The sequence below is a fragment of the Phocoena sinus genome, chromosome 2 (assembly GCF_008692025.1).
Source record: "Phocoena sinus isolate mPhoSin1 chromosome 2, mPhoSin1.pri, whole genome shotgun sequence".
Classification (NCBI taxonomy): Eukaryota; Metazoa; Chordata; class Mammalia; order Artiodactyla; family Phocoenidae; genus Phocoena; species Phocoena sinus.
The window spans coordinates 84,302,110-84,327,961 of NC_045764.1; the positions used below are offsets into that span (position 1 = coordinate 84,302,110).

General features: G+C 38.6%; 1 protein-coding gene across 3 annotated transcripts in view; it reads right to left on the minus strand.

Annotated features, from left to right (window-relative positions):
• USP8 (ubiquitin specific peptidase 8) overlaps positions 1-18,738 on the minus strand; it is a 60,528-nt gene extending 41,790 nt beyond the window's left edge. Inside the window, exons 1-5 of one of the 3 annotated variants that reach the window (XM_032622780.1) lie at positions 18,615-18,732; positions 18,198-18,301; positions 6,249-6,417; positions 3,046-3,142; positions 2,454-2,598 (exon numbers count right to left, since the gene is read on the minus strand). In XM_032622780.1, coding sequence (XP_032478671.1) covers positions 2,454-2,513 — 60 coding nt within the window. In that variant the 5' untranslated portion in view covers positions 2,514-2,598; positions 3,046-3,142; positions 6,249-6,417; positions 18,198-18,301; positions 18,615-18,732. Of the gene's footprint in view, positions 1-2,453; positions 2,599-3,045; positions 3,143-6,248; positions 6,418-18,197; positions 18,302-18,614 lie in introns of all 3 variants that reach the window. The other 2 variants (XM_032622779.1, XM_032622778.1) reach the window with 2 other exon arrangements.
• Between the last annotated feature and the right edge of the window lie 7,114 nt (positions 18,739-25,852).

Consider the following 25,852-nt stretch of genomic DNA (forward strand, 5'->3'; position numbering starts at 1 on the left):
GGGCTCAGGAAAGATGAAGTAAGAGCCCAAAGTAAGAGAGCACATTCCCAACCCAGGTCTACTCTACCCCAGTCTGTGATGTTTTTGTCATGCCACCAGGGTCTTCCGGCACTGGGTTTCTCTTTATTATCTCATAAATAAGCCAAACTTCTATTTTTTAATTTAATTTAATTTTGTGGTACCTCTCCCGTTGCGGAGCACAGGCTCCAGACGCACAGGCTCAGTAGCCATGGGTCACAGGCCCAGCCTCTCCACGGCATGTGGGATCTTCCCGGACCAGGGCATGAACCCGTGTCCCCTGCATCGGCAGGCAGACTCTCAACCACTATGCCACCAGGGAAGCCCTAAGCCAAACTTTTAGTTGTGGGTAGTCCTTCATATCCCATAGATCATGTATATAGCAGAGTAGCTTTTATTCAATTTTATGTTGGGCAGAAACAACATGACTCAAAGACTCTCTGAGTAAAATGACCATTACATCATTGTTGTTTTCTGAAACCTTCCAGTGGGGTTAGGAAAAATATCAGTGATGACAGAAAGAAAACACATAAACCATATCCTGGCTCTAAGCAGTATCTTTTTAACAGATACTGTAAAAACCATCAAAGAGTGAGCAGGACAAGCCTCTGTCTCTATCTGCAGATAAGCATGTCCAAGAATGTTCCAAGGGCAGGACCAACCCAGCCATTTGTAGACAGGAAGATGAATCTCCAAATGCAATGAACTACCTTTCCAAAGCTAGATCTAAAACCCCATAAAAATTATCAGCATAATTTTGCTGGTGAGAAGAAACACCAGCAATCATTCGTCACCATTAAATAAAACATTAAAGTTATCCCATAACCAACAACCGAAAGAAATTTTATTAGTCCCACTACTGTGAACAAAAAAAGGTTATTTCGAAGAATAAGATAACTTTTTTTTTCACTTCTATAAGTCAATTTAAATGAGGCAGGAAGATCCCACATGCTGCCGAGCAGCTAAACCCATGCGCCACAACTACTGAGCCTGCGCTCCAGAGCCTGTGATCCACAACTACTGAGCCCACACGCCACAACTCCTGAGCCTGCACTCTAGAGTGCATGCTCCGCAACGAGAAGCCACCACAATGAGAAGCCTGCACACTGCAACGAAGAGTAGCCCGTGCTCACCGCAACTAGAGAAAGCCCATGCACAGCAACGAAGACCCAACGCAGCCAAAAATAAATAAATAAAACAAATTAAAAAAAAAATTTGAATGAGGCAAGACAATTCTGCCAAAAGTGAACTAAATAAAAATCTCAATATTAACTTGAGAATGGCTTGTCTTGGACTTCCCTGGCAGTCCAGTGGTTAAGACTCCATCCACACTTCCAACGCAGTGGGCATGGGTTTGATCCCTGGTCAGGGAACTAAGATCCCACATGCCACATGCTGTGGCCAAAAAAATAAAATGGCTTGTCTACCAGGTAAGAAATCTATAAGCAGTATTTTGCTATTATTCTCTAGTAGCAAGATCATTCCTAGGTAAAGGTGGAAACACCAACACAATATTCTTCCCATTTCTTTAACCCACTCTCTATTTTCTTCTTTTGTCTGTTTCTGGTGTAATAAAAATGCAAACTCTTCTCTATCAACACTTATCCTAGTCATCAGTTCTCTTTACCCATTTACACCTCTCCCATCCTCCCTCCCTCCTCACACTTCAGCAAATTGGAAGAAAGGCACCTGGCTCAAAAGATTAAAAGCAAAAAATAATAAATAGATAAAAATGAATATCTAAATTAAATAAATTAACCAACATTAATTTTGCAAACTGAGATCTTTAATATGGCTAGTGTCAATTAAATATAAAAAGCTGTCACATAAAAACAAGTGGGGCTTCCCTGGTGGCGCAGTGGTTGAGAGTCCGCTTGCCGATGCAGGGGACGCGGGTTCGTGCCCCGGCCTGGGAGGATCCCACGTGCTGCGGAGCGGCTGGGCCCGTGAGCCATGGCCGCTGAGCCTGCGCGTCCGGAGCCTGTGCTCCGCAACGGGAGAGGCCACGGCAGTGAGAGGCCCGCGTACCGCAAAAAAAAAAAAAAAAAAAAAACAAGTGACTAAACCTTGACCCTTGAAAAAGTAAAACTATAGTCATATTTTTCTTATTGAATGCATGAGTAAACTGAATCCTTCTATTTGACCTGGCAGTGATCTATTACAACAGAAGACTAATCATGAGTCTGTATGTTGCTATAAACCTGTACTAATCCACACCAAATTAAGTATGTGTATATAGTGTGAGTGTAACCATACATATACACATATATTGCAAATAATGAAACGAAATATTTAGTTTGCTTTTTCTATCTGCAGAAGTTTGAACTTGCTGCTACATAATATCTAAATTTCAGTATTAGTTAAAAATTTTAGAGATCAATAGCTCCACTGTGTAAAAATAACTTAGCAAATAAAAACATAGAAATAAAAGGTACCTGCTGTTGCTTGAAATCAGGCCTCTTTTTGATAAGATTATAAACAGTCACATATTTCATATATAGCACATAGGCCCTTTCCTCATCACGATCTAATCTGCTTTCTTCTGCAGTCTTGAAGATCTTCAGGGCACTCTGTACATAACTTAAAATTAGAGAAAAAGTAATTAAAACACTTGACATCTGGGGGAAAAAAGTCATGTATAAAGTCCACAGAGACTCAATAAAATACATTTCATAATTTAGGTTGCACTACTTCAGAATTATACAAAGTTAGATATAAGTTTGGATGCAACATGAAAATTTCCCTTATACTACAATTAAATACTTATGTTTCATTAATAGTTGTTTGTATATCACCAAACTGTACAAAATGCATTCTAAATTCAGTTTTAAAAGATTTGCTACAATAGATAATCCTGAGGCAAGTGGTCCTCCGGCATCCATACAATAGTCATACTCTATAAAGAACATAGCTGCATACTACTTGTACTGAAATAGTGGAGCTAAAATATTTATTATTTTAATGTTAAAACAAATACTTTTCAATTCTCCTTACTCCTTTCTAACCACGATGTAAAATTCTCCTCACCTAAAAACTCAAGAAACTAGGGACAGGAAAGGGGACATGAGTTCAATCTTTTAGAGTTTTCTACACAATGGCTGAACTGCAGTCTGATTCACTGGCCCTGAAAAGAGAAGAGATTTAAAGTCTAAAAACATGTCATCTTAAAATTCCACTTCAGTAAAATAATTTGAGGGGTCTATGGCATTCATTTATTTTTTCTTTAAATAAATTTATTTATTTATGGCTGCATTGGGTCTTCACTGCGCGTGGGCTTTTCTCTAGTTGCAGAGAGCGTGGGCTACTCTTTATTGCAGTGTGCTGGATTCTCATTGTGGTAGCTTCTCTTGTTGTGGAGCACGGTCTCTAGGTGCGTGGACTTCAGTAGTTGTGGCATGTGGGCTCAGTAGTTGTGGCTCACAGGCTCTAGAGCGCAGGCTCAGTAGTTGTGGTGCATGGGCTTACTTGCCCCACAGCATGTGGAATCTTTCTGGACCAGGGCTCGAACCCATGTCCTCTGCATTGGCAGGCGGATTCTTAACCACTGCGCCACTAGGGAAGTCCACTACGGCATTCATTCTAAGGACATTTTCCTGGTTTAACAGTCTTCAGAAAGCAAATTAATAAAACAGACATTTCTGCAAGAGGAATTCATTTACTTAGGACTAAAGTTTTGGCAACTAAGTTGTAGTGCCAATGCTAATACACAATATGCTTTATCAATAACTTATTTCTACAAATCAGTGCATCTTGTTTTCTATATTTTTCAAACTGTGCTCTACGATTGAGACATGGATTAGTGATGAAGTTGGTCAGGCCAAGGAACTAGACAGAACACCACACAAAGGAACAGGGCCAAACTGGTCTTTAAGACCAAAGATGGTCCTACACAAGGACAATTTCAGTCAGTGTGCATGCCCTGCTAAGCATGGCATCGAAGTTCCAGGATAGAGGTAAATCAAACCAAAGCTAGTAAGGAGATTCTCTAAGAGTTTAGGAGTGGGTACAACAGTCCTTAGGTTTTTCCAAATTTCTTTCATCATGATGCATGTATATCTCATGGGCCCATATGTAGCAGCAGGCCCAGCTGAGATGGCTGCAATGTCACTGTGGGTCCAGTGAACCAGCCAAATATCCTAAAAGGATTCTAGCATTCTCTAGAATAGTGCTACATGTTGTGGTGGTACGTTTAGGCCAACATACCACTTCCTGTGGGATCAGGGTAGTCCTAGGGCTAAACCAGACATTGCTAAAACAGATTTATCTGTTTTAAGATTAGATGAAGCTCTCTGAGAAAGCTTCAAGGTGGTTTTACCCTTCTCACTATTTTCTATTTGAAAATCATTCAATGTGAGTTAAACAGCACTACTTTCTCTATCACCCCATCAACATCACCAACTAAGCTCAAGAAGTAGGCCAATCCCTCTCTTACTCTTCCTATCCCTTCCCCACCCAAAGATCTTTTCAAAAGCCCATTTTATACTTAGTAATGTTTACGAATATTAGTTCATTCTGGGATTTTCTTTCCTGACCTTCTTTAAAGTTCTTACTACTCTCCTGTCTTCATCCTTAATGTTTTATTTCCTTCCCATCTTGTTTATTTCCTCTAGAAAATGACTCATAAAGATGTTCCTGTGCAAACACAGGTTTAAGATGCCTCTTCACAGGTTCATTTGGGATCATACATATCATTTTTTAGAGCCTCACATTTATCTCCAGCCACAGAACACCTGTTTTCCCCGATTTCTAAAATCTGCTTACCTCAAGTGTAGGGTGTAAGGCTGGCTAGACCCACCTTTCTTTCTGAAACTCTTACTCCCAGCTCTATAATAATATAGTTATATATCTCTAAATCTTCTCCTTTGTTGGTCAAAATAAATTCAGAGGAAAAGTTCCCCTATTGTCTCCTGTCCCTCCTTAACAGAAATAAAACTATCAACAAGTTAACAGTTTTAGTGATATCCCATTTTTATAGCAAAATAACTTCCAGTAAATATCAAAATAGCTGGACCTTTCCATCTCTATTAGATTTTATCTCAGGACAAATTCTGCAACTGTTATCAGGAAAGTATCATCTCTAGCCTCTACCTCAACATGTAGTCTACCCCAATATAGATAGACTACATGCCCTCAAAAATAAAAATACATAAATCATTAGGGGACTTTCCTGGTGGCGCAGCGACTCCACATTCCCAATGCAGAGGGCCTGGGTTTGATCCCTGGTTAGGGAACTAGATTCCACATGCATGCCACAACAAAGATCCCACGTACCGCGACTATGACCCGGCACAGCCAAATAAATAAATAATAAAACAAACAAAAAAAAAGAGGATATATAAGAATCCGCCTGCCATTGCAAGGGACATGGGTTTGATCCCTGGTCCGGGAACATGTCACAAGCTGTGGAGCAACTCAGCCCATGCGCCACAACTACTGAGCCTGCACTCTAGAGCCTGTGTGCCACAACTACTGAGCCTGCATGCCGCAACTACTGAAGCCCGCGTGCCTAGAGTCTGTGCTCCACAACAAGTGCACCACAACGAAGGGCAGCCCCCATTCACTGCAACTAGAGAAAGCCTGTGTGCAGCAATGAAGACCCAATGCAGCCATAAATAAGTAAAATAAATTAAAAAAAATAATTAGGTTAAAACTTCATGTCAAATTGGTATAAATACTTTGCTGAATACTGCATAAAAAATACGTATCTCTTCCTTTTTAATCAAAGACTATGCTAGAACCAGATCTTATATGTGAAATACACAAGGATAAAAATGATCTTTAATTAAGAAGTACTTTTACACTGTTTTAGGAAAAGACATTAACTGTGGCTGAATGAGTTTTGTAGAATCCTTGCAGTCTTCACCTCTTAAACTTATGATGTAACATACTGTCCAGAAAACAGATAATATGCTTATTAGCAGAATATATATGTATTCTGCCAAGATAAAATTAAGAACTTCTCTAACTCATTTAATAAAATGGAAATGAACTAAAAGTTAACAGTTATCCCCCACTTTTCAAAAGTTCACTTTACACCACTTTGCTTTTACAGAACACCTAAGTACCTTTTTTACTAATCAAAAGAAATACAGAGGCGATTTTTGCTTTCATGAAAAAAGTTGTTTCCTCACTTTATGCCATTTTGGCTTACAAAAGGCTTCATAGGAACACTCTACTTTTGAATAGTGGGGGATACCTGTATCTGACTCAAGTTAGCAAAGTATACACACTTCCTAGTGCTTATTTTCTCTGGTTTAACTTCTGTCTTCTTATTGAGGTCTTTTAGTGAAGAACTGAGGTAGAGTTCTTTAGGAACTGAAGCCACAGCAGGCATGATGAATAATCTTTACTTCTCCACTTTCACGATGGATGGTGTACTTCATTAAAAGTAGTTCTTTTCTGAAACAAAATGAACACAAATAATCCCATTAGTTTTCCTCATTAACAATAAAACAAGTGAGCAGTTTAAAAAACAAACAAACAAACCTCCTAAACTGTGTCCTTTGCTAACAGAGTTAATTTTCAATTATCTTGAATATTTATTTTCGGAGTTCAATATACAGGGTATCAATAAACAATCTACTTTCCCCTCCAAATTTTCATTAACGAAATGAATGTTTGTATCATTTTGCATTAAGTATTAGGAATCTTTCCTGTCAAAGGAACAGAATAATAAAAGGTTTTATATTTTTCTTCTGTTAAATCTGCATTAACGTATAGTTTACAAATAGAAGGAAGTTTCATTTAAAAATATTTCTTTCTCATCAGTTTACAAAAGGAAACAAGTTGGGGGGAGGGATAGCCAGGGCACATTATATGAAGCTGGGGATGTATAAACATGTTTCTGGTAGAATACACCCAAATACTTTGGTTTACTTTGAAAAGGTCTTTGATGTTTCATGACATTCTTTGTTTTCTCATCTGCTCTGGTAAATTCTGACTGGGAAGACTGAGGTAGTAAAAAAAAAAAAATGAAGAAGAAAGGCTAGGTAAGTAACAATTAAGTTGTGTGTGTGTGTGTGTGTGTACCTATGCAGGGATGCATATAGATGGGGCAGATCAGCGGAGCACACTAAATGGGAATCTTGGCAAGATCATAAGTGTCACCAAATGAAAACTTCAGGAACCCACGTAAATTTATACAAGGTCTTCAGTTGTAAAGAACTAATTACAATTTGAATAAATAGCTGCATTAATACATTTAAGAGATTACAACATTTTTTGATACAGCCACTATGGAAAACAGTATGGCGGTTCCTCAGAAAACTAAAAATAGAATTACCATATGATATAGCAATCCCACTCCTGGGAATATACCCGGTCAAAACTATAATACAAAAAGAAACATACACCCCTACGTTCATAGTAGCACTATTCACAAGAGCCAAAACATGGAAACAACCTAAATGTCCATTGACAGATGAATGGATAAAGATGTGGTAACATATATACAACGGAATACTCAGCCATAAAAAAGAACAAAATGATGCCATTTGCAGCAACATGGATGCAACTAGAGATTATCATACTAAGTGAACTAAGTCAGAAAGAGAAAGACAAATACCATATGATATCACTTATATGTGGAATATAAAATATGGCACAAAGGAACCTATCAACAAAACAGAAACAGACTCACAGACATAGAGAACAGACTTGTGGTTGCCAAGGGGGAGTGGGGGAGAGAGAGGGATGGACTAGGAATTTGGGGCTGGTAGATGCAAACTATTATATTTTAAATGGATAACAACAAGGTCCTAATGTATAGCACAGGGAACTATATTCAATATCCTGTGATAAACCATAATGGAAAAGAATATAAAAAAAGAATGCATGTATGCGTAAAATTGAGTCACTTTGCTGTACCATTTGGCACAACACTGTAAATCATCTATACTTCCAATTTAAAGAAAAGAGAGATTACAACTTTTTTTCTATCACTTATTTCCACTACCTTAATGCTCTTCATTCTATCAGTTCACTATTATTAGATGAATGGACATCAATGAACATTGAATCCTAAAATGCTGAGTAAGGTACAACTTTAGGGGCGAAAAGGCTTCTGTTCACCTATGTGAAACTCCAAAAGCACCCCAATTTGCTTTGATTCTTGTCACATTTTATATTAAATATTAATACTTTCTCATTTCTTGATTAGGTATATAATTCATCAACTGCACCACCAAAACAGCTAAGAGCATCCATTACAGAATATGATAGGGATCCCCTGGATTTCCTCATACTTATACAGACAACAGTATTGAGTGTCTTACCTTGTAAAAAACTATTATGTTACATGTTAAAGACATGAAGGATACATAAGAAATGGTTCCTGACCTTCCAGGATAAACAGTTTAACAAGAGAACATTACCTACTCCCCCATGCTCACCACCTCCTCAACCCCTGCTTTTCCCCCTAAAGCTGAGTGAAAAAGTTGACACGTGACACCATTTGTAAGAAGTTTTAAAACAAACTAAACTGAGCAACATATTGCTTAAGGATACAAATCAGATAAATTTATAAAGGTAGGAAATGGTAAATATAAAATTCTATTTCTGGAGAGGTAGAAGATACAATAAGGGAGGAACACACAAAGAGCTTCAGCGATATGTAAGGTTTTATTTCTCAAGTTGGGTGGCATGTTCACATATGCTCAGAGATGACTGTTTTGTTTTATGTATTTATTGAAGTATAACTGATGTACAACATTATATGTTGCAGGTGTACAATATAGTGATTCACAATTTTTCAAGGTTATATTCCATTTATAGTTATTACAAAATATTGGCTATATTCCCTGTTGTACAATATATCCTTGTAGCTTATTTTACATATAATAGTTTGTACAGATGATCATTTTATTATCAGGCTTTTATAACATAAAATAATATGTAATATACTTAATGTATTTCATCAAAAATTTTTAAAGAAAGCAATTATATAACAATGCAAATATGAATAAATTGTCTACAAATATGAAAAGAATACCCAGAGAGATGTAAAAGTTATGGCTGAAACAAGCAAACATAAAATATATATGTTTTTAAATACTCATTAAGAAAAAAACAGATTTGGAATATTTTAAGAGCTTAGTATATATAACCTCGTTGAGCACAGCTTCCATACAGTGGTGTGAGTGGAAGCAAGAGCACAAGCATTAAGGAATAAAGAAATGGAAGTAGACTGTAGATAACCTAAAAAAAAAATTGGCAATGAAAAAGAAAATGATGGGATAGAGTGGTGCTTCAGGAACATGATTTCTACTGAAACATAAGCAACAGTTGAGAAATAATACTTTTGACTAAGGGAAAGCACAGTAAGGCCAAGAAACTAACTTTTCAGGAAGGTGCTTAAGGAAACTTGAGTCCCTACTGATGCCACAACAGACACCATGGTGGCAGAGGGCAGGGGATGTTGGAGCTTGGACTACTAAGGAGGGCTAAAGGACAGTAAGATAATAGTAACAAGAGTTATCCCTGACTTTTCTGCCCCCACCTAGCTCAGCTAGGATCTTAAGCTTACTCAACCACAAGCCAACATATGCTCCCCTGATATAGGCTAGCTCTTGAAATGTAATATCCAAAAAGCCCAATGATTTTTTACTGGCAACACTAAATGTACTAAGATAAGGATTAATGCCAGAGTTAGGCAGAGTGACCTCGTACCAGTCTGACAGTATCTGTTTTTCCTACTCTATCCTTTACCTGCGTCTTAAGTATTAATGGTCTAACCACAGGACATATATTCAAAAAGTCAGGTAGAGTCTATTTTGTTGATTCATGACAATTAGGTTTCTTGGTTGGGAAAAGAAACCTATTTATTTGAACCCTCTAAAATGAAGGTCTAGAATATGTCTCAGTCAAATCTTTTTCTCATCATTACCTTTAAAGCTTGGATCTTTAAAAGACAAAAGAATATAAAAACTATATATGCTACCTAGGCAACTTAAAATAATAAATCATTAGCTATTTCAAAGTTAAATTCCATTCAAACATTCACAGGCATCCTACTGTACAGAAGACATTGTGCTCCCAGGAACTCAAAAATTAGATGTGATCCATTTCCTCACAAAGTTTAAAAAACTAACGTGAAAGAGAAAGTTGTAAGCAGTGTTAATACAACATGTATTATATCAAACTATAAAGAGTTACAAATAATGTACAATAAGAAAAATTAACAAGATCAAGTATGACTAGAGGGATCTTGTGAGGCATCATGGAAGAGATAGCATTTCTGTGAGTCTTGGTGAGAGAAGGCTTTTGATAGAGATGAGAAAGAGTTTGAGGAAAATGTCAAAAAAGTAAAGAACATCTTTAGGAACTAGCTAGTATACAGAATCAACGAGGATTTGCTAGGCAGTAAGGCCTGAAAAATAGTCTAGGAACAGATAAATGGAAGGCTGTGAATGTCACATTAAAGCATTTACTTTGTTTTCTAAAGGTAACAGAGAACCAGAGCAGGATTCTAAGAACAGAGTTATATGATCTAAACTAACAGTACAAGGTTAGGCTTTAAAAGACTGGAGATAAGGAAGACATTAGTTACCCATAATAATGATCCTAAGGAAAGATGATGAAGGTCAGAACTAGGGCAGTAGAGATGGAATGGAGGAGGCAGACAGATACTAGAGACACTGCAAAGGTAGAATGACAGGACTCCGATTGAGTGACAACCGATCAGACACACCAATGGAAACTACAGGGATAAGATTATGATACAACAAAGTTTTAATGAGGGTTTCCAGGAAAAAGATTGTGCTTTTTTAAAGTTACTTTTTCTGTCCTTATTTGATTTTTGAGAACAGCTGAAATAAAGAACTTGCTCTGATAATGTCATGAAAGGACCACAGTTGTTTCCATTTTCCTTCATTAAATTATATGTTATGCTGTCAAATAAGATGCCTGGTGTTAAAAATACTTCCAGCATTGCCTTAATTGCTATTTTAGCCTCTACAATCACATATACTTCTGCAGAAATCAAAGCACAAGGTAAAGGGTATTTTTCCCTAATCATATGAGAAACCAAAGAATACATATCCAACTTAAATGTATGTAAACTTTAATGTATTAAATTTTTGATAAGTCATTCTGCTGCATTTTGCCATTAAAGAAATTTCAAGAGACTGGCATAAAATAACTTAAGGCCAGAATGACTGAATGGATTTACAATTTCCTTATTTTGGCTGCAACAGTAAAAACAAACCCACTGATACTTATACAGGAATGTTCAATAACTAAAGAACTCAAATAATTTTAAAATCTATTTGTTTACCTCTAGAACTAAATACAACATATAACCCACTAAAACTATGTTATACTTCAAAAAGGATTGTAAGTACAAAACATAAAATAACTAAGTATATGTAAGAAAAAGTTCTCCTAAAAAAAAATTTAAGATGTGTAAACCTGATAAAGATTTAAGAACAACAGCTTAATCAAACAGCAATGCTCCAAAAATGAAATACAGGCAGTGCTGAAAATGAGCTGACAATAGGGAGAAAATGGAAGGCATATATACCCCTCTCTCTCTTTCTGACATTTTTCTGATCCTTCCAAAGAAAGGAGTAGAGATTGGATGACCTGAACCACAGAGTGATGACTAAAAAGCAAAAAAGTAAAGATTGAAGTTTGTTGTCATTCAAACTGGTCCTGATATCTTAACTAGGGCCTCATACCAGCCACTGCCAAGGTTACTGGCAACACTGAAAGGAAAGCAGTTTGTCCTTGTTGGCCATCCATCATCTCATCTCACCCCATCTTTGGCCTTCAGATAGCAACAGTATTCACTACATCATCTGACTATCTTAAATTTCATATAATCCATTCTATACTCATTCTAGTTAAAATGCCACAGACAAGTAAGTACTGATGAAATAATCTGCTTTAAAGCAATCCTAAAGTTAAGGCTCAACCCTTTTAAGAATTCATCACTGCTAAAAAAAACCTCTAGTATTTTCTGAGTATCTACTATGAGTCTAGTGACAATAGCAGTGTTTTTTTAAAATCCCTTTGGAAGGTCACAATCACCATTAAAAAAACAAAAACAAAAAACACCTGAAGAGAAAATTTCAGAGCATGTCACACATAGTAAGGTTAAAACTGTTTCATAAAACTTTAGTTTTGGCTGTGTACCTGTGTATGCACATATAGAACACTGGGTATAAATGTGAAATGTCTATAGGTTACAACTGAAAGTGTAAAACTCCTGCAGAGCAATGCTACTCAAGTGTGGTCCACAGACCAGTGCTGGTTGAGGAACTGTTGGTTACCAGCCTGTGATAAAATAAGCTTATAACAGAATGTAAATCTATTAAGCACACTGAATTTTTCATAGCAGCAAGACTTTCTTTACAAAGAAAGCAATGTACTGATTTATATTCTAGCACAAGCTGCAAGACTATAAGAGACTGGCTACTTTGAGTAACACTGCTCTAGGGAGATAGAGTATCACAGGGCTTCTGATCACAAATACCTTAGTTTATCAAGACCAAATTAATACTCATTAAATAATAAGCCAACAATTAATTCCTACACTGTACATTAATACGTGACTCCAGTCACTGGGAAGTCAAAAGGAGGGAAAAATTCACTGTAACTTGGGGCGAGGGGGGAGCTTCTTCCATCCCAGAGTGTACTCTTTTGTGCTGATCCCTCGTCCTGCAAAAACCAACTTAAGTTCCACCTCTTCCATCCTTGATGGTCCCAGTTCTTGGAGTTTATTTCTTTTTTAAAAATATATAAATTTATTTATTTTTGGATGCATTGGGTCTTCGTTGCTGCGCGCGAGCTTTCTCTAGTTGTGGCAAGTGGGGGCTACTCTTGGTTGCGGTGAGAGGGCTTCTTATTGCGGTGGCTACTCTTGTTGCGGAGCACGGGCTCTAGGCGTGCAGGCTTCAGTACTTGTGGCTCGCAGGCTCTAGAACGCAGGCTCAGTAGTTCTGGCGCACAGGCTTAGTTGCTCCACGGCATGTGGGATCTTCCCGGACCAGGGCTCAAACCCGTGTCCCCTGCGTTGGCAGGCAGGTTCTTAACCACTGCGCCACCAGGGAAGCCCTGGAGTTTATTTCTTGATCTAAATCCTATACTATCAATATTTGTTATATATAGCATTCCTTTAGTACAGAATTTGGATCAAATGACAATTATGACTAGGCTTTAAGATACTCATACCTCATAAGCATGCAGTTTCATGATGCTGTGATAGAGACAGAAACTGGCCCTAAGGATAGGAGTTAGCTATGAATAGAGTGAGAAAGGAGGGCATGCCAGAAGAGGAAATCAACACGAACAAAATGAGGAATCAGTATGGGAAGGTAATAAGAAAAATAAAGAATGCTATAGGGATTGTTAGGAAATAATCAAATAAGATCAAGGGATTATACTAACATGTCTTTATAAGTCATAACTCTAACGTGCTAGATCTCTAACATCTACCTTAGTAGTCCTTATAGTCAACCCTTAATAACTGTTGGCTAACAATAATAAATTCTATTAGGTAAGGAAATGGAATTACATGATGGAGGACTTTTGAAGCCACCCAAAATTGTTTATATTTAATTCAGCAGGCAATAAGAAGCCAGATCTTGAAGGGAAAATGGTATCTCTGGGCAGGTCAAAGTGGGGATATGCAAGACAGATTTGAAGGAAACAGGAACAAGGGAATGATACTTTAGAAAAGAATAACTAGCAGGCCATGGCAAAAAAGAACACAGAAAGGTAGAAATGTGCTTTGACTGAAACAGTATTTTCTCTCGAGTATACACACACACACACACACACACTTCCAACCCTGAGAAATGTGAAGAATGGTAGTGCTGTTAACAAAAATAAAAAGTTTAAAAAACTGATCAGTTTACAGCATCATTTCTCAACTTGGGCACTACTCACATGCTGGACTGAATAATTCTTTGTTGTGGGGTTGCCCTACACATTGTAGGATGTGTAGCAGCATCCCTGGCCTCTACCCACTAGATGCCAGTAGTATCCACCCTTCTCCAGTTGTGACAACCAAAACTGTTTCCAGACATTGCCAAATGTCCCCTGGGCAGGGGTGGGGTGGGGGGGTGTCTGTGTCAAAATTACCCTCAAATAAGAACCACTGATTTAAAAAAAAATTTGAACATGTTGAGTGTATGCAAAAGGAATAACATCTAAAGAACGATGCCTTGATAGAGATGTAAATACGTAATCAGACATCAGGTTTACAGAAAGACCAGATATTAAATCAACTATTAAGGCGTTAATGTTACTTCGATAATCCTCAGTGTTTTGGGAGACAACAAAGTATTGACATTGAAATAATATGCTATCTAGGATATAGTTTAAATAATTCTATTCTCTTCACTTATGTATATTTTTAAACTTTTGTAATAGTTTTAAAAACATAAACATCATTTACACTAGTAACTAAAATCAGGAGAATGAATCACTAAGGAAATGAGATCTTGTTTCTCTACAGCTGACAAGATACCTGAAGGGCTCAGAACTTGGGGGGTGGGGGTGGTTCCTAAAGGAGGAAAGAAACACAGAATGAAGGAAAACCAGGAAAGTGCAATATCATGGAAACCAAAGAAAAAGAGAAGTCCAAAGTTACAAAGTTCTTACAATGCTAAAAAGAAAAACAGAGTAAAATAACTAGCCCTAGTTCTGAAGAGTGATTAAAAACCAGCTTCAATGTGGTAAACATTTAGAATACCTACATCTGTTCAAAGTGTAGCACTGGGGGCTGTAGGGGATACAAAGAATATACCTCCTAGCAGAGTTTCTACCTCTTAGGATGAAAGATGAGTACACAGTGGTAATACAAAGCAAAGTATCATATTACAGGCACTAATGTACCATGCCCAAATATTTTGGTTTTATTAAGGACCATTCCCAGAAAAAACAGGAGGGTAACTGTTTTACACAATAGGTGTCTATCTACCTATATAACCTTGATCTATCTCCTCTTCCTCTTTATCTCTTTAATTTTTTTTTTTAGCAGATGCAAAACTGATGAGCTGGGAACCCAACTGTACTTAGTAAGTACCAAAAAAAAGAGCTATGGTTCTCAACCCTAGCTGTATATTAGAATCACCTACAGAACTTTAAAAAAATATTGATGCCCAGGACCCATTCCTAAATGGTTCAATCAGAATCTCTCAGTGTGAGACTTGCACATAGGTAAGCTCCTTGCATGAGGAGCTTTTTCTATAAAGCTCCTCAGGTGAATTCTAGCGTGCAATCAAGACAGGGAAACATAGGCATAAAGAATGGATATAAGCATGTTAATAGAAGCAATAAAACACTATGAAGATGACAGTTTTCAGCTGAAATCAACATTTTTTTAAGGTAGAATTTTATTTTTTAAACTTTATTTATTTTTAACATCTTTATTGGATTATAATTGCCTTGCAATGTTGTGCTAGTTTCTGCTGTATAACAAAGTGAATCAGTTATATGTATACATATATCCCCATATCCCCTCCCTCTTACCCTCCCTATCCCACTCCTCTAGGTGGTCACAAAGCACTGAGCTGATCTCCCAGTGCTATGCAGCTGCTTCCCACTAGTTATCTACTTTACATGAAATCAACATCTTAAGTTATATAACGCCCAACCTACCAAAATTATGAGAAATCATTTAAATTTTTAATATTTTGTAATTAAGAAATTAAAAACCCCAGGATTCCTACACCCACAGCTTTTCAATTTGTTTTGAAATTGGTATTATAATGCATAATAATTTCATTTTACTACATTACAAAGACATCAGGTCAAATGTTATATGATATTACACATAGAATCTAAAATGATACAAATGAACTTATTTACAAAACAGAAATAGACTCACAGACACAGAAAACAAATTTATGGTTACCAAAAGGAAAGGGGGTACGGAGGGATAAATTTGGAATCTGGGGTTAACAGATACACCCTACTACATATAAAATGGATAAACAATGAGGATAACAAGGACCTATGGTATAGCACAGGGAACTATACATCTTGTAATATCCTATAATGCCAAAGAATCTGAAAAAATATATATATATATGACTGAATCACTTTACTGTACACCTGAAACATTGTAAATCAACTATACTTCAATTTAAAAAACAAGAAAGACATGCAGGTTCACATCACTGTTGGTACATTTCAGAGAATTTAGTATTATGAAAGACTAAACTGTAATGTGTTAGAAGAGGCAAAGTTTAGCTATCTCAACACTAACTTTATTCACTGTACATGAGTACTGTGTTACTTGAATTAGTATGGTTATAAATGTTATTACAAATAAGTTTAACATAACAGTTCATCATTTACTAATAAATTTTATATTATAAAAGTATTATAAAAGTCTTAGTCTCATTTTCCACTTATTATCATACAACTCTGGGCAAATTCCTTAAATCCTCCACCACAACCACTGCCACTGCTCAGTTTATTATCATCTGCAAAATGGGAATAATTCATCTGCTTCTATAGAGTTTTCAAAGGTGTCAATGAAAAAATATATACAAAAAGTGCTCCGAAAATTATAACATGCCATGAAATGGCTAAAGAAATCAGAAGCGTAACTTATTCTGCATTTACTATTATATCCAAACATCAGTCAACAAAATTATGGTAGGCTAAAGATGGCCACAAGTTCTTTAGCATTCTCCTCTTCAAAAGGTCTATCATTTGGTTGGGGGAGGGCTCTGACTGCCCTCACCAATACAGAATGTTGGAAGTAACGCTGTGCCAACTTCTGGGTCCAGGCTTTTAAAAGACTTTAAGAGAAAACTTCCACTTCCTGACCCTTCAAACACTTGTCTTGGAACTCAGCCTCCATGCTATGATCTGTCCAAGACACATGAAGAGGCTATGTTGTAGGCACTCCAGTTGAACTCCCAGCCAACATCAATTGCCATCCATGGGAATGAGCCATCTCAGATGTCCTGCCCAGCTGAGCTTTCAGATGACTCCAACCCTAGCTGGATATCTGACTACAAATACATGAAACCCTCACCGAGAACCAACGAGCTGAGTCCAGTCAGCCCACAGAAACATGAGATAATGAATTGTAGTTTTAAGCCACTTTGTTTTAGAGTGATCTGTTATATAGCAATAGGCAACTGGGACAATGACCAAGATTAAAACAAAAAGGACTCAATAATATCTAATTTTTTAACACTTCATATTTAATAGACACTTTTTCCCCTTTCATCTCTACAAAATAAGTAATTTTTATGTAGAAAATGTTCATAATAAAATATAATGCTAGACATTTTATGGGAAAAAAATCTGATGTACTGACTCTCTTACTTTACAAAAGCCATTTTGGTTCTTTCCCATTATGTTCACGCTAATAAACAAATGACCATAATGACTGACAAAGTTCAAGTAAATATATTAAAAATTAAATTCTAGAAAGACATCTTTAAAATATTTTTGTTTTTCTCACGCATTGTTTTCTCAAAAACAATGCATACCTATGTGCAACTAATATAAATTTATATCATTAATGACAAATTGTTGTTTTTTATTATAGAGTCCTTACCATCTAATTTAAAAGATGCACCTAATGTGTCACAAGAAAAGGAATACACATTTCAACATGTTAAAGACATAGCACAACCTATGGAACCTTTCAGACAGACTGGTCCAGTACTCTGGAATCATGAGAAACGATCTAAATCCATCATGAAACACATTCAACAATGAATCTTAAACAGAATCTGCTGAAATGCAAAATCTGCTTACATAGCAAAGCCGCAGAGCAAGCCTAGAAGAGGAACACTTCCCCAACAAAAATCACCTGACATTTTTCATGGCTGCAGTAGAAAGTACATAGGATGCTTGCTGACGTAGAGAGAGTAAAACCCTTAGTTCGGCATCCCCTACAGCTGAAACCCTCAGGGCTCTTAACAAATATTAAATTCCTTAGACTCTGCAACACCTCTGTCTTCAGGTAAATATTTTGTTAGTGATTAGGGACTTGCTCCAAGGTCACAAAATGAACTGGAGGCAAGAAATAAAACGAGAAGTGTGGTCTGCAGCTTTAAGTACAAATTCAGGGTTCTGATAATTTCCGAGGTGAAATTAACTTGTCCCACAACTCTAGGAGAAAGGCCACATTTTAGGAAAGACAAGCTTTTATTTGGGGAAGTCACAGTTTTAACTCTGATGCGCTCGCAGGTTCTTTAAACTCATACCTGGACTTCACTACAAGCAAGTTTGACTGGATCAGAGGAGGGATTGGAAAACACTCTGAGAGGTTGTATTAAGGCCTGGGAATGTAGCTCGACGGGCAGAAAATCTGAAAACGGAGGCAAGAGGAAAGAGGTCAAAGTTGGTCTGAGTGTCCAAGAAGGTGGAAGAATGGTCAAGGCCACCTTCTAAGACCGGAAAAACCGGAGCCCACACGGAACTCGCTGGGCAACCCTAGGTGGGTAGCGGGAAAGACTCGAGGTAGGGCCCTTCCTCCAAAAGCCGATTCTACGTTCGGGGTGGTCCCACCCCCTCCGAGGACACGGCTTGTCTCCCGGGTGACCAGCAGCTGGTGGAAGGAAAGGGGTTCACTGAGGACGGATTCCCGACGAACAAAGGCCAGGACCCAGCCCCGCACTCACCTTGGCGCCGGGCGCGCTAATGCCGGCCTCCTCGCCAAAGGCCCATCTCCCACCAACCCGAAGAAAAATCTCTATCCCGACGGAAGTCAGCTCGGCTCATCCCTCTTTCCCAATTTGCACTGCGTTGCGACGCGTCGCGTCTCTGACGTCACGCAGGGGCGGGGCTGCGCGCGTGCCCTTGACTATTTGCTATTTCCCAGCCTCATCCCAGCCTGTGAGGGCTGCGCGGGAGGGCGAAGGAGGGCCGAGGAGGACGTTTTGGATGGACGGTCTGGGTAGTGTCCAGGCTACGCTGAGCTGGGGCGAGCTTGTCCGCCTGTCCCCTGCACCCTGCATTTCTCGGGCTTAGTTCTGTCACCCTGGTGTTACTCGCATCCTGGGTCTTGCTGTGAAGGAAGCAGGGCTGCTCTTAACGCCTTAGCTAAGCCTCTTCCTCTTCAGGTTGGACATTTAAGGCAGACTAGAAAAGGGATTTGAATCTCAAATTCTGATTAAAAGTTTAACGTTCTCCGAAGCCACGCCTCTGGTAAGAGAAGAATAGACACAGTTCTAAAGCACATTATATATACACATACACAGTTAAAAGCCCAATCTTACAGAAACAAAACGAGAGGTCTGAACTTTCTCGCGAGGTGATTCTTTGTAGGTGATTGAATGCTCCGATTATCTGTAAACATAAAGTTGCTTGGATGGAGTTGCGGGCCATGGTCACTAAGTCCCCAGGGACAGTCCAAGTGTCTCAGGGATGGAAAAGCTGGAAGGCGAGGTCTAGCAAATGCGTTAAGTGAAAGTGTGTGTCACACAGGTGTTCAGTAAACGTGTAATGAATAAATGAAAGGACCTAACCCAATAGTGTTTCACATACAGTGGTCTTTCCATTAATGGTAATTTCCTTTCCATCACAATGAATACCTGCAAAAATATGGTAGCTCTTTATACCTATGCTATACACTATTTTCCCAAAGGATTTAAGACATATAATATGAAATATACTATACTACCTGAGACTACTAACTAGGAAGCCTTAGCAAATTTTTCATAACTAAGGGGAAAAATTGCATCCATCTTTCAAGGGTGGATCTTAAGAAAGTAAATTGGTTATTGGTTGTTTGCTTTTGTTTGTTTGTTTTTGGTCTGCTGAGCATCCTGATGAATTTAAGTATGCAAAGAAAAATCCAGAGTTTAGTTTGGGAGTAGGAACCAAACAAAGACAGAGGAAGAAAAGTTCTCTGAAGACAATCTTGGAGAGGGAGGATCCTAGGAATGTGAGGTGATAAAGAAAGATCGAAGCCCATAAGAATGAATCAACCAGTGAAGAGTCTCCTATGGTGGGATGGCAGAAAGGTTTTAATAAATAGGACTCTTTAACATTCACCTAGTTGTTTTTTTTGCTCTGATGTAATTGCCCCAATCCCAATCCCATCCTCCCAGTAAGTGGAATTCCCCAACTTCCCTAAAGCATCAGTCAAGTTTGCTAAAACATAAGTCATTTGCGTGCATTTTTTGAAAACTAAGAAGTTCCCACATGTGGGTCGACAGGTGTGGGAGAGAATCCAGGCACAAGATGACAAGATGATTCCAAAACTGAACTGAGTTGGTGAAAGCAGGAAAAAACAAAACATTCCTGGGAAATTCACAGAAATCTGGGGATGGGCTCTGGACTTTTCAAAATTAGTGGAATGAGAGTTCTTAAGAAGCAGGGTTACCTAGATGAAACTATGCTTATTGAATGGAATTATAAACCCTAACACTTGTTCAAATTTGTACTGTAACAAACCAGGTGGCAGTATCTATGGTACCCAGGCCATCCAGCATAAGCAGTAGTCCAAAATGTATTGAACCTGATTCATCCTCCATCCATTCAACAAGTATATGATGAATATGTATACTATGCCAGGGATTATTTTGGACTTGGGTTATAAAGTCCCTCCTCAACAGAGAGCTGACTTACATTCAGATAAGCGAGAAATATGATAAGCAAATACATACACACATGAGTTTGAACAACATGAGTTTGAACTGCCCAGGTGCACTTAAATGTGAATTTTTTTCGATAGTAAATACTACAGTACTACACAATCTGACATTGATTGAATCTGTGGTTGCGGAACTGAACTGGCGGATCCGGAGGAACCTGGGATATGGACGGCCGACTCTAAGTTATACTGGAATCTTCAACTCTGCAGAGGCTTGGTGCCCCTGGTCCCTGTGTTGTTCAAAGATCAACTGTATACTATGTTAGGTGTTGTTAAGTGGTAAAAAGAAAAATAAAACAGGATAAACGGCCAGCAAAGACAGTGGTATTTTTGGTGAAATAGGGAAGAGCTCTCTGACGAAGTGACATTTCCATAGAGCATTTAGTGAAAAGAGGGAGAGAGCCATGGATACGTGTGGGGGAAAAGCATCCAGGCAATGGGAGCAGCACAGGTGAAGGCAGTGAGGGAGGAAAAGGAGAGTGTGCTGGAGGGACAGCAAGGAGGACAGTATAGCTAGCATAGGGTGAATGAGTGGGATTGTGATAGAAGATGATCTCAAAGGGGTGGGGAGAGAATAGAGCACAGATTATATAGGCCTTGTAAGCCAATAAAACATGTTTATCCCAAAATAACACAAGAAGTGAATCACAAGTTAATATTTTATGAGAAAATTTAGCTTTCATATATATAATAAAATTTACAACATTATGTACAAATGTTCATCCCAATTATCTTTTAGCCAAAGCACAAGTGTCTTGTGGGTTTTTTTTAATTAATCACTTATTCTTTTCTATTCATCTGGGTTTTATTTCCTAAAATCATAATGATCATCACATTGGGCCAGTTGCATGGCCCATCAAACATTTTATCTCTAGGGAATGCATCACCAGAAAAGGGGTGGTAAGTCTTGGCTATTCTCCTGGATATCAACTTCAAAGTTTAGGCAGTCACCACTCTTTGCACTTCACTAAGACTCTACCAGATTGGTTTATCTTAAGTTGTAAAAAATTTGCTATATCACCACTTAAGGTGATTTGAGTTCTTTTTTTTTTAATGTGAAGTTATACTTCTATCTTTTTTAAAAAGAATTTATTTGGCTGCATCGGGTCTTAGTTGTGGCATGCGGGATCTTCCGTTGCAGCGCGTGGGCCCTTAGTTATGGCACACAAGCTCTCAAGAGTGCGGGCTCAGTAGTTGCAGTGCGTGGGCTTAGTTGCCCTGCAGCATGTGGGATGTTAGTCCCCTGACCAGGGATTGAACCTGCGTCCCTTGCATTGGAAGGCAGATTCTTAAGCACTGGACCACCAGGGAAGTCCCTATACTTCTATCTAATTGGCCTAAACTTAATAAAGTTTTAGAGATATATCCTCATTCTATGATTTCAGGGTTTAATGAACAACTATACTTACTTTTTTCAACCCTTAATGATTTTACAGATTTAGGTCTTCTTTCCTTTCTCGCTTTGATATTCTATCTAAACTGAAAAGTTTTAATCTGGTTATTATGTTCTTCAGTGGTTCCCCATTGTAATGTTTTCTTCTGGATCTTCCTGCTTCCATTAGATTTTCCTTGCAGAAAGATATTTCCTTGTAATACTCAGAATACAATATTACAAATGGTGATGCACATGGTTTTATCCCAAAAAGATAAAGTTTTCAGTTTGTTGATCCTATCACAGAATTTTCACCTACTTGACTGGGGTCATCAAAGAGTTACTTAAACTTCTTAAGAATTGTCTGCAGTTTTGTCATGCTAACTCTAACTGGCAGAAAGAGAATCCCATTCAGTAACCATAGGAACTGTTGAGCTATCAGTGTATTGAATTGAGATCATAGAATCAACACACATGCTTAAGCCTTTTCTACATATTTACCAAAAAAAAACTTATTAAGCTTTCGATATAACGACATTTTAATGAAGCACCTAATTTAAAGAAGATACTTTTTAAGTCAAAATTCCAAAACAGTCTTTCTGTAATTTATTCCCATTTATACAACTCTTAACTATCTAAAGTGATGTAATGTCTATGGGAACAGGAGTACGATTTTTGATGTGGTATTTACGTCTTCCAAATTATAGGTAAATATATTAAATAATACATGCCCAGTGGTTCAAACTTCAGTATTATCAAGCAATATGTGGCTTGAATAAACACAACAACAATGCAGACCCAAAACAAAAATTTACAGACTCTGGGCTAGCCCAATGCTTGGGATGCCCCAGCTGCTAGCCAACACATGGAGAGTTGTGCCTGGGCGTGGCACAACTGGAATGCACTTTGGGAAATGTTCTGGATGAGGGATCCCAACCCCCTGCCTCATCACATACTTCTAGAGGAGTGGAGAGGGAGCAGGGATCACCCAGCCAATTTGGAAAACTAAGCTTTTCTATTGGGGTTACAATTTTATCGGTTTAAAAAACAAGGTTTTTGAGACCAATCGCCTGTGAAGTTTTCCTTATCAATTCTAGTTTCTGCCTGAGCCTTTAGAGCCACCCTGCTGAGCTAGCTTGTTGCTAGGCTGCAGAAAGAGAATGAGAGCACCCAGGTTATCCAGCAGACAGACTAGTGTATCTTTACTCAAGTGTGCATAAGAACCAACCTCTAGTTTACATTTAGTAGATAAGGAAAAGGAACAACAAATTTGCGTTTAAAAATATCTGTGGTGATACTGATGCTGGCGGTCATGAATTCCCCCTGAAGAAATGACAAAACATTCTCTTTAATCTGAATTTACTTTTGTAATAGCTGTCTGTGAGAAATCGTATGGAAGATTTTTGAGATTTTAACTAGAGGATGAGATTCTTTATACATTACTGGGGAGTATATAAATAATCTTGTCTCTGCAATATTTTAAAATTCTAAATCCATCAGTATGTCATTCTATAATCTGCTAAGTGCAGAGGTACAATGCACAAGCCTTTTTTTTTTTTTGCTGTATGCAGGCCTCCCACTGCTGTGGCCTCTCCCGCTGCGGAGCACAGGCTCTGGACGCGCAGGCCCAGCGGCCATGGCTCACGGACCCAGCCGCTCCGCGGTATGCGGGATCCTCCCAGACAGGGGCACGAACCCGTGTCCCCTGCATCGGCACGCGGACTCTCAACCACTGCGCCACCAGGGAAGCCCTGCCCAAGCCATTTTTAATGGTTCTTTTTGTGGCTGAGATGTGTAAAAACAGGGTGCCATTCTGGTTGATGTTTCTTCCATGTCAGTTATTCTGCTAGAGTTTTATTACAAAGGTGTGAGTATATTGCATATATAGATATGCAGAAAGAGTAAGAACATGCATCCTCTCAGTGGGTCATATTAGTCTGTGAACTGGGTAAATATCTCAGTGATTATGCAGTACCTCTATAGAGAGGTGAGCATATTTCAGAATGTAATAGAGTGAGTGTCTCTGCCTGTCTTTGTATAGTATATTCACAGGTAAAAATGGGATGACTGGATGAGCCTATTTACCAGTCTGTGTCTAGGAGTGTGATGATTTGGGATAAGGGAAAAATGCATAAGTAGATTTTTTTCCCCACTGCTTCATGATTGGACTGTATGGAAAAGATCAAATGATTTATACTTTTATGGATTTAAAAGTATAATTAAAGGATTATAACTAATGCCTGGTACATAATTGGCCCTCAATGAATATGTTACCTGACTGTAAAGGTGGCTGGCACCTAAGAGGAAAAATTGAGGAATGGTTTAATACCCTTTAATAGACTCCATCAGCAACCACCCCCCTTTGTTCTTTAATGGGATCAGTTAACATTTTTATCAGTATTTTGGTAAAGTGACATGTAAAAGCAACTTTAAGCCTGTCCTTCCAACAGTTCCAGTGCTCCCTCCTGTACACAAACTGTGGAACCGCCAATGGCTCTCTGACTCACTGACATGTTGCCTTTTAAATAATCTTGCTTTCTTTCTGCAATTTGTTTTCCACAATTAATTTAGCTCTTCTATCTAGTAGTAGCAAGACAGACAGACAAGGTCATTTTTAATCCCCCCTCTGACTTATCATGGTATTTGAAATGCTACCATTAAAGATTCATTTCTTCATATGAAAATGGAGCATCTCTGAAAAAACCTTCCTTCCTAGTGTTAAACTAGTTTCCCATATCAGGCAGCCTTCTATTAAAGAGAGAATTAAACAGAGGACAGGTAAATTTTGATAGGATTTGGAAAGTGAAGATAAGAAGATGGGAGTATTGTGAGAACCAAGGTTTCATAGAAGGCTTTGGGCAGCTGAGAGGCAGCACAAAAAGATTTGAACATATGAACTCCTCCCTACCAAAGGAGAACACATGGGTGCACAACGGAAGTTACATGGGCTAAAGCTCCCCGCTTTTTTTGTTTATAAACAATTTATTCAGTTTATTGTACTTAAGTTCACAGCTAAATGCACAGAAACAAGCAAGGTATTCCTGGGTTAATACAGGATCCAGTGGGGTTACACGGCACTGAGGGTCAAGTCCAAGGAGAGAGCCCTAAGGTTTCAGAGTCAGACCAGGCCAGAGACCCTGAGCCAAGGGTGGGCGAATGTCCCGCTACTGACAGCTGCTTTCTTCTAACATCTGGGCATACTGCAAGGCATGTCTTCAACACTACATCATTTCATTGATTTCAGGGGAACAGATATTAAAGAAATGGAATGCATGTCCTCGTGCATCTCAGCTGTTGTTGCTTTGTAAGTCACATACTAGCATGTGAGCAACAATTTTATAATATTCCAGTAACAGTGGGCCACAGAGTGATAAAACCTGTATGTTTCTCCCTCAGTGCTTCCTTGCCTGTTTTTATTCCTACCTGAATTCCCACCCTCAAGCCATCTGCCTTGATGTTCAATGTCTCACATATATAACAGAGTTTTCTCAGGTGACAACAGCTATTTCCAAAGCAGCATCTTGTGCAGAAAAGTTTATGACATCAATAAAGTGTCTCTGGGACTTCCCTGGTTGCACAGTGGTTAAGAATCCGCCAGCCAATGCAGGGGACACGGGTTCGAGCCCTGGTCTGGGAAGATTCCACATGCTGCGGAGCAACTAAGTCCGTGTGCCACCACTACTGAGCCTGCTCTCTAGAGCCAGCGAGACACAACTACTGAGCCTGTGTGCCACAACTACTGAAGCCCATGCGCCTAGAGCCTGTGCTCCATAACAAGAGAAGCCACTGCAATGAGAAGACCCCGCACCGCAACGAAGAGTGGCCCCTGCTCGACGCAACTAGACAGAAGCCCGCGCGCAGCAACGAAGACCCAATTCAGCCAAAAATAA